At 39.3% G+C, this 12,576-nt stretch overlaps 1 protein-coding gene across 3 annotated transcripts in view; it reads left to right on the top strand.

Annotated features, from left to right (window-relative positions):
• LOC150106278 (protein FRA10AC1 homolog) overlaps nucleotides 1-12,576 on the top strand; it is a 242,899-nt gene that overhangs the window by 18,630 nt on the left and 211,693 nt on the right. For 2 of the 3 annotated variants that reach the window (XM_090393066.1, XM_090393068.1), the window contains exon 2: nucleotides 3,002-3,063. The exons of the other annotated variant lie outside the window; for it this stretch is intronic. In XM_090393066.1, coding sequence (XP_090249192.1) covers nucleotides 3,002-3,063 — 62 coding nt within the window. The remainder of the gene's footprint in view (nucleotides 1-3,001; nucleotides 3,064-12,576) is intronic. 3 annotated transcript variants of the gene reach the window in all.

Here is a 12,576-nt window from a genome sequence, read left to right as displayed (position 1 = left end):
GATCTGAGTGCTGGGTTAGAAGTAAAACACTTGACCGAAGACTAGAGATCGCAGATATGAGAGTCCTGAGAAAGATTAGGGGTGTGAACAGATGGCATCGATGGCTGTGTCATGTTAAAAATGGGGATATTAGGAAAGAACTTGACTTTGTCAGCATCCAGGAATGCATTAGTAGAACTAATCTCAGGTGGTATGGTCACTTAAACAGAATGGACGAGGAGAGATTAGCAAAACAAGTGTTCTCTGCCTGGTTGGCAGGATAAAGATCCACAGGAAGAAATATATGTGGATTAATATGGTAAAAAGTGCCTTAGAAGATAGGAATATAAGATCTGATAATGTTGAAGTCTTGACAGGTAACAGACTGATTTGGAAGAAAATTGTAGATAGGAAGTTAGTAATAATGTAAATTTTTCATGTAGTACTATCATATCCTGTACACCCTTGAGGTTACATGGCAGGAATTTTACAAAACCTACAAAATGTATTTGTAGGATTCAGAATCATATCTTGGTTTGTTGGACTTGTTGAGAATTAGCAATTCCAAGAAGAATAAATGTATGTAAAACTGTAATAAATTCGTTCCTTATCCTTTTTTTTACAATAGATTTTATCATATATAAAACATAATTTATGAAAATTTAAAACTTCATGAAGACTTTATAATAAGTCTGTTTTAATAATAATACTAATAATTGGTGAGCGTGACCATGAGGTGATTTCCTGGGTGGTTGCCAGCAGTGTGAGGAATCTGTAAGAAAAGGGTATATGTGGAACTAGAAGGGGGTGATTATGAACAGCTTAGGAGACAGCTTGCAGGTGTAGCATGGAATGAGGAGTTAGCTGGAAAAGAGATCAATGCAGCTTGGGGGATTTTCAAAAACTGTCTAGTAGATGCAATGTCTAAATGTAATCCAAGGGTGAGAAGGTTAAATAAGGTAGGTGTGAAATGGATAAATATTTCACAATGAAAATAGTGAAAAATGGAATTAACAAATTCCATGAGGACTACAAAAACCAGGCAAGGCAGGTGACTTGGTTGGTGAGGGTAGCTGAAAAGAGGTATGAACAGCAGTTAGCTAATGAAGCTAAAAATAATCCTAAGGAGTTCTTTCGATATGTAGCCAGCAAAAGAAAGAAAGATTATGGAAGGATGACATTGATTGGAGAAAATGGTATGAAGACAGCTGTTGCAGAAGGTGTGGTGGAGATACTTAATGAGAAGTTCATAAAGGTCTTCCAATCTTGTGAATGTGACTTCATGGAGAGATCGAGAGCAGTTGATGATGGGTAGATGACACTGACTGTAAGTGAACAAGAGGTGTATGGGGAGTTGAACAAACTAGATGTAATTAAGGCTGTGGGACTTGATAATTTATCACCATGTATTCTGAAGGAATATGCCAGGGAGTGGGTGCCGGCCTTGATATATTTTTTTAATACGAGTCTTGCACTCGGTCAAGTTCCTAAGGAGTGGAAGGAAGGCAAAAATTGTGCCACTTCATGAAGGAGGTGATGGAACTCAAGCATCAAACTAGGGCCTATCTGTGTGTCAGTTGTTGTAGTTAAGTTGTTGGAGAAGTTTGGGAGAACTAGGATCCAGAATTAGGTTGACAACAATGGTATTATCTTTGATGGATAGCATGGATAGTAATCTACTTACTTATTACAATAAGGCGACTGCTTCCATGGACAGAGAAGAAGGATACACAGTAATATACTTAGATTTTGCCAAGGCTTTTGATAGATTTCTGCATGATAAGTTGATAGTCAAATGGGAGTGGTGCATTGGATTGGAGACTGGCTATCTGATAGGTAGCAACAAGTTGTGTATGGCGGGAGGGATATCCAGGAAAAGGAAAGTTACTTGTGGTGTGCCTCAGGGATCTGTTTTAGGGCCATTGCTGTTTAACTTGTATATTTATGATATTGGTGAAGATTTGGATTGAGATATTCAGTTGTTTGCTGATGATGCAAAGTTGGGACGAACCATGAAGAGTAGAGAAAATGTTGTGGCCTTACAAGAAAACTTGAATAAATTGAGTGATTGGGCACAGGAATTGGGATGCGAGTTCAATGTTGCAAAATGTAAGGTTTTAAAATTTGGAAAACAAAAATGGGATGCAGAATTTATGTTTGGTGAGGATATATTGTCGGAGGTGGAGGAAATAAGAGATCTGGGGGGTGATAGTAGATAAGGATCTGAAATTTAGGGGACACACAGCCAAAATTGTGAAGACAACACAAAGGCTTCTGGGAATGATGCAGAGGACACTGACTTGTAGAAGTAGGGAGATTCTTGTTCCATTGTATAAGGCTTTGATTAGGCCTCACATGGACTATTGTGCACAGATTTGGTCACTTGGTTTTCAGAATAATGAAGAGATGTTGGGGAGGATCCAGAGGCAACTGACTAAGGTAGTTTCTAACCCCTGGAACGCCGAGTATGAGAAAATTGAGAAGATGCAACTTGCAGAGTCTGGTGAAGGAGGAGGAGGGTAGATACGATAGAGACCTACAAGTTATTAAGGGGTTGTTATAGGATCAGTGCTGGAGAGGTTCTACAGAAAATAGTGGGAGATCAGGGGAGAACCCGAGGTCATCCCTGGAAGCTGTATAAGGAGGGAGTGAGAGGCAGGTTTTTTTCATGCAGAGTTGTGAATGATTGGAATGCCTTGCCTGAGAGTGTGGTGTCTGCAGAGAATCTGAGTGTGTTTAAAGCACTGTGTGATGATTCCTTTTATCAAGGAGGTCCTTTGATAAAAGGACCTTCTTGATGAATCTTTGACTCCATGGGGTCTTGGGTAATAATAATAACAATAATGTCAAACATTCCTTAAAGAGATTTTCCTATTAAGATTTTCAGAAAAAAAAAAACCTTGTAATTTGCACTAGAGTTAATGGTGTTTATGCAATTCTGAATAACCTTTATCTAGTAACGAAAGATGTAGTAAACAGTGTTAACTTAGATTAACTTTTTTACCCCCCTTTTCCTTTGCAGGCCCATAATGGAGGGGAATATGAATCATCATTTGAACTTGATAGTGATACTGAACAAAAAAAGTAATATTGTTTTTCCTTTTTTAATTATATTATAGAGCATGTTAAATTTGTTTATATTTAATTTATTGATAATTTTTTAGATGAAGAAAGATTTTTTAAGAAGATCCTATACACATGAGATTCTTTAACCTGTAGTACATCAGTACTATGGATGGGCAAAAAGGGGATGCATTCACATTTGATTTGAAGAGTTGTGGATTTTCCATGGAAAACATAATTTGTTCTGTTGGTTTGTAGTTCAACTGCGAAAGGAGTGTTGAATTGCTAATCTTCCCATTTCAGTAAATTTAATAGAGGTGGAGCATTATTAATGGCAATTCATTTTAGTAGTAGCCATGGAAGTATTTATAGAATATGAAAACCTCATTTTCATGCATTGGGTGCAATCAGGGATACATTTGAAACTGAATGTCTGTGTGAAACTGAGTGAAGTGAATTGGTGATAGAGGAGTCATTAATCAACCTGCTTCCATGAGTAAATATGGTCAGGAGGTTGCACAATGGTCTGGCCGCCAGTTGCTCTAGCTCATTAGTGTGACCCAGGGTGCACCACGAGGAGGCAAAAGCTAGAATTGCACCCCAGGTAAGCCAGCAGACAGAACTGAAAGCTATTGCCCCATAACCCTTTTAAGTGCAACCTACAAATTGTTGGAGAGACTAATATTGAATAGGATCAGTGAGAAAATTTTGGAACGTGTTCCAATAGAACAAGTGGGGTTCAGAAGAGATCGCAGCTGCGATCAAGTTCTCAGCTTAACAACATACGAAGACTACTGCAGTCTTTATTGACTTAACAGTGGCTTACAATACTGTTTAGAGGGAGGGACTCATATATAAATTTCTTAAGGCCATGTAAAATACTGGGTTATCTCCTAAACAAATTACTGTGTGATCGATATTTCAGTAGTCACAGGAGGAAGCATCAGTAAACAGAGAGTGCTTAAGAATGGATTACCTCAGGGCTCGGTGCTTGCACCACTGATTTTTAGCCTTTACTTCGCAGATATTCCTAAAACAGCCAGCAGGAAGTTTGCTCATGCAGATGATCTAGTTTTGGCGATCAGCGACAAGTCTGTAAAAAAAGAACTGAAGAAATATTGACAAATGATCTGTCGGCTTTATGGCAGTTCTATAAAAAATGGAGATTAATACCAAATTCTGATAAAACCAGATGTTCTTGCTTCCACCTCAATAACAGACTTGTAAATCAAAATCCAGAGATATATGCTGATGGAACATTAATTTCATTTAATCCAACACCTAAACATCTGGGAATAACTCTGGATTGAACTCTGACATATAAACAGCAGATGATTAATATCGCTGCTAAAGTTCGCACCAGAAATAACATAGTTCAGAAGCTTTGTGGTACTACATGGGGCTCAAGTGCCACAACTCTGCAGTGCACTGTGGTGCTCCTGTCTGGCTCAATAGTTACCATGTCAATAAACTAGATGCTCAACTTAACTCCACTCTGTGTTTAATAACGGGTTGCATTAGGCATACACCCTTACAATGGCTCTCCACTTTGAGCCATATTGCTCCTCCGGAACTGTGATGACAGGAAGCCTTGCTTCGTGAATATAAAAGAATTTCAAATAACCAAAACCTCCCAATACATGAATTTATTCTAGATGCTTTATTTAATAGACTAAAATTCAGAAGACTTGCCATAAAAACCGCCCGTAATCTTCTTAGCCAGAATGACAGTATGGTGAGTAGGTCGGATGTACTGTTGTCCCAAGCAGTATCACCTGAAGTTCGTAATTACATAAACATCTTCAAAAAACCATATGGATTTGACCTGCCCAGGAATATATGGACGATGGCTATTCATACAGGCCATGGTGTATGTGGAGCTTACTTTCAAAGTGGAGTAAGATACCAAATACCCACTGTCCCTGAGGAGCCGAGACCCAAACTATTCGCCATATTGTACAATAATGTGAGCCGACGGCATATCTAGGTGACTTTAAGGATATCTTTGATCTATCCCCAGAGGCGATCAATTGGATTAAAAACCTAAATGTTAAAATATGATTAATCTTCTGTTGGATGCTTGTCATAAATTTCGTGTTTGTATTTAATGAATGAAGGTGTTTTACTTTTTTTATTTATATTATCATATATGTGTATCTTATCTATATTCATGTGTATTTTATTTTATTGTCTTTTAATTATGTGTACATGCCATACGATAAATAAATAATCAACCAGCTCTTTTCTGTACTGAATTGAGTAACTTTATGGAACTCTTAGGGACACCACCCCATATGTAAGATGGGTATTCATTGGGTGGATGGATTTGTCATATGTATAGATTTAAAAACTGTTCTGAAGTAAACTAATGCTTTGATTGAAAGAACTTATTTTTTTGGAGGTAGATGAGACAGTATTTTTAATATGTTTATGGTGAGAGAGAGAGATTTGAGGTTAGCATAATTACGGGTACGAATAAATTGAAAGGTGATAAATTTTTTATGAGAGAGGACTTGAAAGTGTTGTTAAAGGTAGCGAAAGAAAAGAGTGACAGAGTTAGAATGGTCAGTCTGTTGCCACGGTATGACAGAGAGGAGTTTAGAAGGAGGGCCCTAATCGCAAATGGCATTATGCGCAGGTTATGCAAACGGTGTGGTGTGGAATTCGTGGACGTGTGGAATGAGTTTGATGGGCGAAAGGACTTATACAAGATGGATGGCCTGCATTTGAATGGACTTGGTGTGCGAAGACTGGAAAAAGTGTTGCTGAATGAAATGAAAATGGATGTGCAGAACCAGGGAAACTAGAACTACCAAGGATGGGGGGGAGTGGATATGCAGACATCAGTGAGACAGTTGAGTGTAAAAATGTATATAATGTACCTGAGCCAATACTAAGAAAAAAAAATGGGAATGGGACATTTAGAATAACGCATCAAGATAGGGGTGGAACAAAGGGATCACTGCATTTCATGTATGCTAATGCCAGAAGTATTAGGAACAAGAAGGAAGAATTTTTGGCCTTGATTGGCTCTTCCTGGCCACAAGTTATTGGCATTAGTGAAACATGGCTGACGAAAGATGATATAGTTAGTGGGATAGAATGTGTAGGTTATAGTGTATTTAGGAGGGACAGAGAGAATAAAATGGGGGGAGGGGTGTTATTGATGATAGCTGATGAACTGCAACCAAGGAGAATTGAAGTTGTATTGCAGGGTAGTGAAAGGAGCTCATTTGAGGCTATTTGGTGTGAGATTGAGACTGGCAGAATAAAATATACAGTTGGGTGCTGCTATAGACCAGGTGATGGAATAGATGGTGGAGAGAGTATGCATAAACAAATTGATGAAATGAGTGGAAGGAGAGTAATTATTATGGGGGATTTTAATTATGGTAACATTGATTGGAAGGAGGAGAGGACACATGTGAGGAAGGAAATGGATTTTATTCAATTATTAAGGGATAACTATCTGAGACAGCATGTAATTGAAAATACTAGGGGTGTGAGAGTGCTTGACCTGGTAATAGCATCGCACAATTTGACTGTAATGAATATGACCATGTTGCCACCTATTGGTGAGAGTGATCATAAGGTCTTGACCTGGAAGGTGGCTAAAGGTGTGGAATTTTTCATTAAGACAGGGTATATGTGGAATTACCATGCTGGCAAGTATGACAAGCTTAGGAGATTGCTTGGATCAGTGCCATGGCATGTACAACTGAAGGGCTGGACGTCGATAGAGCATGGGAAGTGGTCAAGGAGCATTTACAGGAGGTTATGGCTGATTGCATACCTAGGGTCTGAATAGTAAAACAAGTAGGGGTTAAATGGATGAATAACACCATTAAGCTTGAGCTACAAAAAAAGAAACAACTATGGAGGGAATTTAAAGAAAGGGGTGACCTGCAGGCACATGAACGGTATAAAGTGCAGGCCAGAAGGGTAACAAGTGTGGTAAAAACAGCAAAAGCCGATTATGAAAGGAAACTAGCTATGCAAGCAAAAGAGAAATCCCAAACAGTTCTTTCAATATGCTGCAAGCAAAAAAAAAACTGTACATGGCAAAATGATTTTAAGGAATGACGATGGTAAGGAGGTCACTGAACCAGACGATATAGTGGAGTTACTGAGCACACACTTTGCAAAAGTATATCATCCAGGTGGAGACATTGAAAAAATGAAGGAGCCATTAGTTTATACGGGAATTGTGATGAATGAAGTGGAGGTGAATAGTCTATTACAGAACCTTAATGTGAATACATCTGTGGGATTGGATGGTATACCGGCACGGATCTTGCGTGAAGCGGCTAAGGAATTATAAGTGCCCTTGACCATGTTGTTTAATCTGAGTCTCAGGTCTGGTTTAGTCCCGAAGGCGTGGTAAGAGGGGAAAATAGTTTCACTTCATAAAGGAGGATCCAAGACTATGGTTGCAAATTACCGACCGATCAGCATATCAGGAGTTGTTGTCAAGGTCTTGGAGAAAGTAGTCAAGAGAAAAATACAGGAATGGATTGGTGAAAATGAGATACTATACAGGGGACAGCATGGCTTTGTAAAGGGTAGATCATGCCTGAGTAACTTGCTCAAGTTTTATAACAAGGTGACGGCTGAACTGGATAAGGGAAATGGGTTTACAGTGATACTGCTGGACCTGGCAAAGGCATTTGACAGGCTACCACATGGAATTCTAATCCGTAAACTACAACATGTGGGAATGGATATAGGGTTGGTGAGATGGATAGGTGGGAGGTTGATGGAGAGATATCAAAGAGTGGTTTATTCAGGAGTGGAGTCCAAAAGACGGCCTGTGACTAGTGGTGTGCCGCAGGGTTCTGCTCTTGGACCACTGCTGTTTAATTTGTTCATTAATGATATAGGAAAGGATCTGAGAGGAACAGTTCATTTGTTCGCTGATGATGCAAAGTTGGGGAGGGCGATAGTGAATGCAGAAGATGTCTAAGTCTTGCAGGATGACTTAGATAGATTGGAGTTCTGGGCTAAGGAGAATGGATGTCGATTTAATGTGACAAAATGTAAGGTTCTGCATTTTGGGGTGAAAAGATTAGCAGCAGTATACCACATGGGTGGAACTGTACTCCAAGAGATTGATGAGGCCAGGGACTTGGGAGTGTTGGTGGATAGGCAGATGAAGTTTAGGGGGCACATTGCGAAAGTAGCTAAATCAGCTCATCAACTCACTTGGTTGTTGAAAAATACCTTAACGAGCAGAGACAAGCAAGTTATTGTACCTCTGTATCAAGCCTTGTTAAGACCCCATCTAGACCACTGTGCCCAGATATGGATGCCAGGTTTCTTCTTGATGGGGAGGAGGTGGAGAGGATTCAGAGACGAGTGACCAAGATGATAGCAGGTCTGTGGAATGAGCCTTATGAGAACAGGTTAAGATTTGGGGATTGCAAAAATTGGTTGATAGGCAGAAAAGGGGTGATATGATTGGGACATTCAAATTACTGAAGGGTTTCTATAAGGTTAATCCAGAAGATATTTTTGAGAATAGGACTGGTGGTGGGAGGACTAGGGGCCATACATGGAAGCTGGGCAAGAATGTGGTTAGCAGGGGTGTTAGAGCTAGGTTTTTTTACTTGGAGAGTGGTGAATGAGTGGAATAAGCAACTAGAGTCTGTTGTGGGTGCTACGACCGTGAATGAGTTCAAGGCAAGGTATGATAAATACTGTGTGAATGTCGAAGAGTTGTTCTTGACATGATGTTAGGGCCTCCCTCGATGAGTCTAAGGACTCCCTGGAGTAGCCCGAAAATAATAATAATAATAATCACAAGTTGATAATCTCATCTTGTATAGAGATTTTTGTATTGTTATAATCAAAACTTGTACTGAACTGGCAGTCAGCTGGAGTAGATCATCGATATATAGAAGGAAAAGGGTGGGTGAGAGAACTCTTCAAAACTCTAGCATTATTTGCACAGTTAGGGGACAAAGAACCATCAACCATCACCATAGTTTACATCCAGTCAAAAATAAAAAGGTGGCAACTCAGTTGCAGGAGTTGGGATGGACCAAAGTCTGTCTTGACTCCTGCAAATGATGGGAGCTTACTTGATAGATCTTAGTGCCAGATCTAGTCAAAAGCATTGGAGATCTGGAAATTCCATGGTACTTGTTCAGAGTGAGAGAGAGAGAGAAAGATGGGCCATAGTTAAGTTTTCAGTATAGCATAGAAGAGTGATGACTTTTTCCATTACTTCAGAAAGAAATCTGGAGTGAGTGCATTTGGATAGTAGTAGTAGTTGGAAAGATTTGTCACCCTTCTTAGGAATGGATTGTATGTTTGCTAATTTCCAGGTTGCAGGATATACCAGTATAATAAAAGAGCAAGGAAAGGTGACATAGACTAGGAGTTAAACTTGGAGCACAAACCTTTAGAACAATTTGAGATATGTCATCAGAACCAGGAGACTTTTGGATATCCAGTTTAGACGAGATATTTATGATCTCCTTCTGGTGAAAGGTTAAAGGCATTCTTGAGTGTTTGGAATCATTGTGGGATATTTATTGATGTCTGCTGTACAAGAATTTGTGGAGAAGGAAGAAGCCAGGAACTTGTTGTGGGTGATGACGCAATAGAATAATCCATATATAACAGTGATTGGAGCAATGTTGGATAGGTAATGTCATGGCTGCCATTTCGACAGGATATAAGTTTCCTGTTTTAGCTCTCAAAATCAGTTTGGATGTGTTGTGATGGTTTTCTTGTAGCTGTTTCAGGAGTATAAGCAGTATAGGAAGATGGAGTTTTGGATGAAAGATAGTGTGGTCAGTTCTTCTCTTTTCCCTTGGCACATCTTCTGTAGAATGAAGGCTTAGATAGGTGATAGGAATATACGGTTCAATGGAGAATACCTGTTTCCATACCAATATTATTTCACTGTTACATTAGCTGGAAATAGCAATCCAGCCAAGGGAATGAAGTATAGATGTTGAAGTAAGATTATCCTACTTGGCATTCTTATAATACCACACAAATTGTGTGAATGAAAGCAGTTTTATGTCTTTCTTCCTTGGGAGAAAAGATCTGCACTAGATGGTGGTCTGAATTGCCTTAGAAGACAAACAATATTCATTGTGCTTTGATGAGACCAGTAAGGATGCGAGATGTGGTGTTTGGAGAATGGTTATGCGGTTCTGGTTTTCTTGTAAGGACGTAAACGGCTTATACTTGATAGCAAATGCCTTTATATTATTACTTGCTTGATCTGTGGAGCGGGAAGAGGAAAGATATTGTTGTGTAAACATAGATCTCTGAGGAAGGTGACTTCACAGTTAGGAAATTTAGACAAAATTCGGACTGAAATAAATCAAAAAGCTCAGGAATGGTTGCTGGCATTAGGAGAGCAATAGAAACCGCAGAAGAATTTGATATAATGGGCAGAAGAGATTTTTAGCTAGAAGAGCTAAAAATCTTCTAGCTAAAATATAGCAGAAAGGTGGATACTTTCTGCTATGGCATATATCACAATAATATGCATGTTTGAAGTGAAAGGAGTCATAGAGTATAACTGGAAAAGCTGCAATGAGTAGTGCTTGAGGAGCCGGAATTTTGAGTTTCTGTATTTGAAGTGGATTTGCAAGGTTCATTAAGGTTTGCCATTGAATATATGAACCCACACGTTGTTGGACGAGTATTTCATGGAATTCAGAGACTCATTGCATGAGACCCAACACTAACTTTTATACACACAAAACCTGTCAATAAACATATTCATTGTCAGGGCACTCACAACTAATTCTGGCAGTTTATTCCACAAATTCGCCACTCTCCACACAAAAAATCTAGTCCTCACACCGTTACTAACACATTCATATGCAACTTCCAAGGATGACCCATAATTATCTCTCTATTTGTCACTTACTGAAAATTTCCTTTGTGTCACTTTTATAAACTCCTTATAAGTTTCTGTTATGTCCCCTCTTTTCCAACTATCAAATTATCTTTGTAACCCACACACCTTCAACCTGTCCTCATGGGCAGCATTACACAGACCATTCACCAGCTTGGTCATTTGTCACTGAATCCTGTCTACCACCACTGATGTTCACAGCAGTCAAGATGCAGCCAAATCATAGCCTGATAAAGTCTGTTAATAATCTCTCTCTATCTTTACTTTTTAGTGTTTTTCAAATTCAAATAGTCATTTGACAATCGTACCAACTTTTGCAATATGCCCTCTGAACATCAACTCTCTGCCCACCGTTATCCCCAGGTCCCTAGCCTCATCAATTTTCTGCAATCCAGTGCCATCATTGTGATATTTAGTATGTAACCTTTTCAAGCCGAAGTGCATAACCTTTCACTTTGCTACATTAAATTGACAATAATTGTCCTTTGTCCGCAGTGCCAATTTATTTAAATCATCCTGCAGGAACCTTTATCAACTATTACCCTCCTTAGTTTTGCATCATCGGCAAGCAAATGAACATCTCCCCCGTCTTAAATCTTTCCATGTATCATTGGGAAATAGTAGTGGCCCTAGTATAGAACCCTGAGGCATTTCACTAGTCATTCTCCTAGATTCCACCTGTAACATATACTTCTCTCTGGTGTCTTTCTGTCTTTTAGCTCCCCCCCCCCTGCCATCCATGTTACTAGCTTTATATCCATACCCATTTACTCCAACTTTTATAATAGTTTTCGATGTATTATTCTGTCAGATGCCTTTGCTATGGCATCATAATGCAGCCATTTCCTTTATCCAATCCTTGTGTCACTTTATTATAAAATGTGGGTAAATTACTAAGGCAGACCTACTTTTTACATAGCTGTGCTGTCCTCTTTAGAGTATTATCCCTATCCACTCACTGTTGGATTTTACTGTTAACCAACCTTTCCAATACTTTAGTAACCACTCCTGAGATTCTATAATAAATTTAGTTTAATCCTTTACCCAAGTGCAAACAAAGTTTGTGCCTGAAGTAGTTCAGGACTGAGGCAACTCGCAGCAAAGGTGGACCAAGCTCTCATCACTCCTTGTCTCAGTATCTCCCATAGTGCAAAGCACATCTCCTTGCAGACATGTATAAAGCTATGCATTAAGGGAAGGGCCACTACCCAGACCGGTTTCGACCTTTAATGAGGTCTTGTCAGTGGGAGGCAGACCCAGAAGTGGTGATACTAAGACAGAAGCAATGGAGAGGTCATATTTACTTATACAAGTTGCCAAAAGGTGTACCACTTTATTATTAATTTACTCTAGATTTAGAGAAAGATGTTGGAAGTTTATTTTCCACTTGGTTAGACTATAATAAATTTAGTTTAATCCTTTACCCAAATGTAGGCAAACAAAGTTTGCGCCTGAAGTAGTTCAATACTGAGGCAACTCATAGCAAAGGTGGACCAAGTTCTCATCACTCCTTGTCTCAGTATCTCCCATAATGCAAAGCACATCTCCTTGCGAACATGTATAAAGCTATGCATTAAGGAAAGGGCCACTACCCAGACCGGTTTCAACCTTTATTGAGGTCTCGTCAGTGGGAGGCAGACCCAGAAGTGGTG

The sequence above is a fragment of the Typopeltis vanoorti genome, chromosome 5 (genome assembly GCF_054136105.1).
Source record: "Typopeltis vanoorti isolate ZY-2024b chromosome 5, IOZ_Tvanoo_1.0, whole genome shotgun sequence".
NCBI lineage: Eukaryota > Metazoa > Arthropoda > Arachnida > Uropygi > Thelyphonidae > Typopeltis > Typopeltis vanoorti.
The sequence above is the reverse complement of the archived record's forward strand: the minus strand, read 5'-3'. Positions and strand labels throughout refer to the sequence as shown.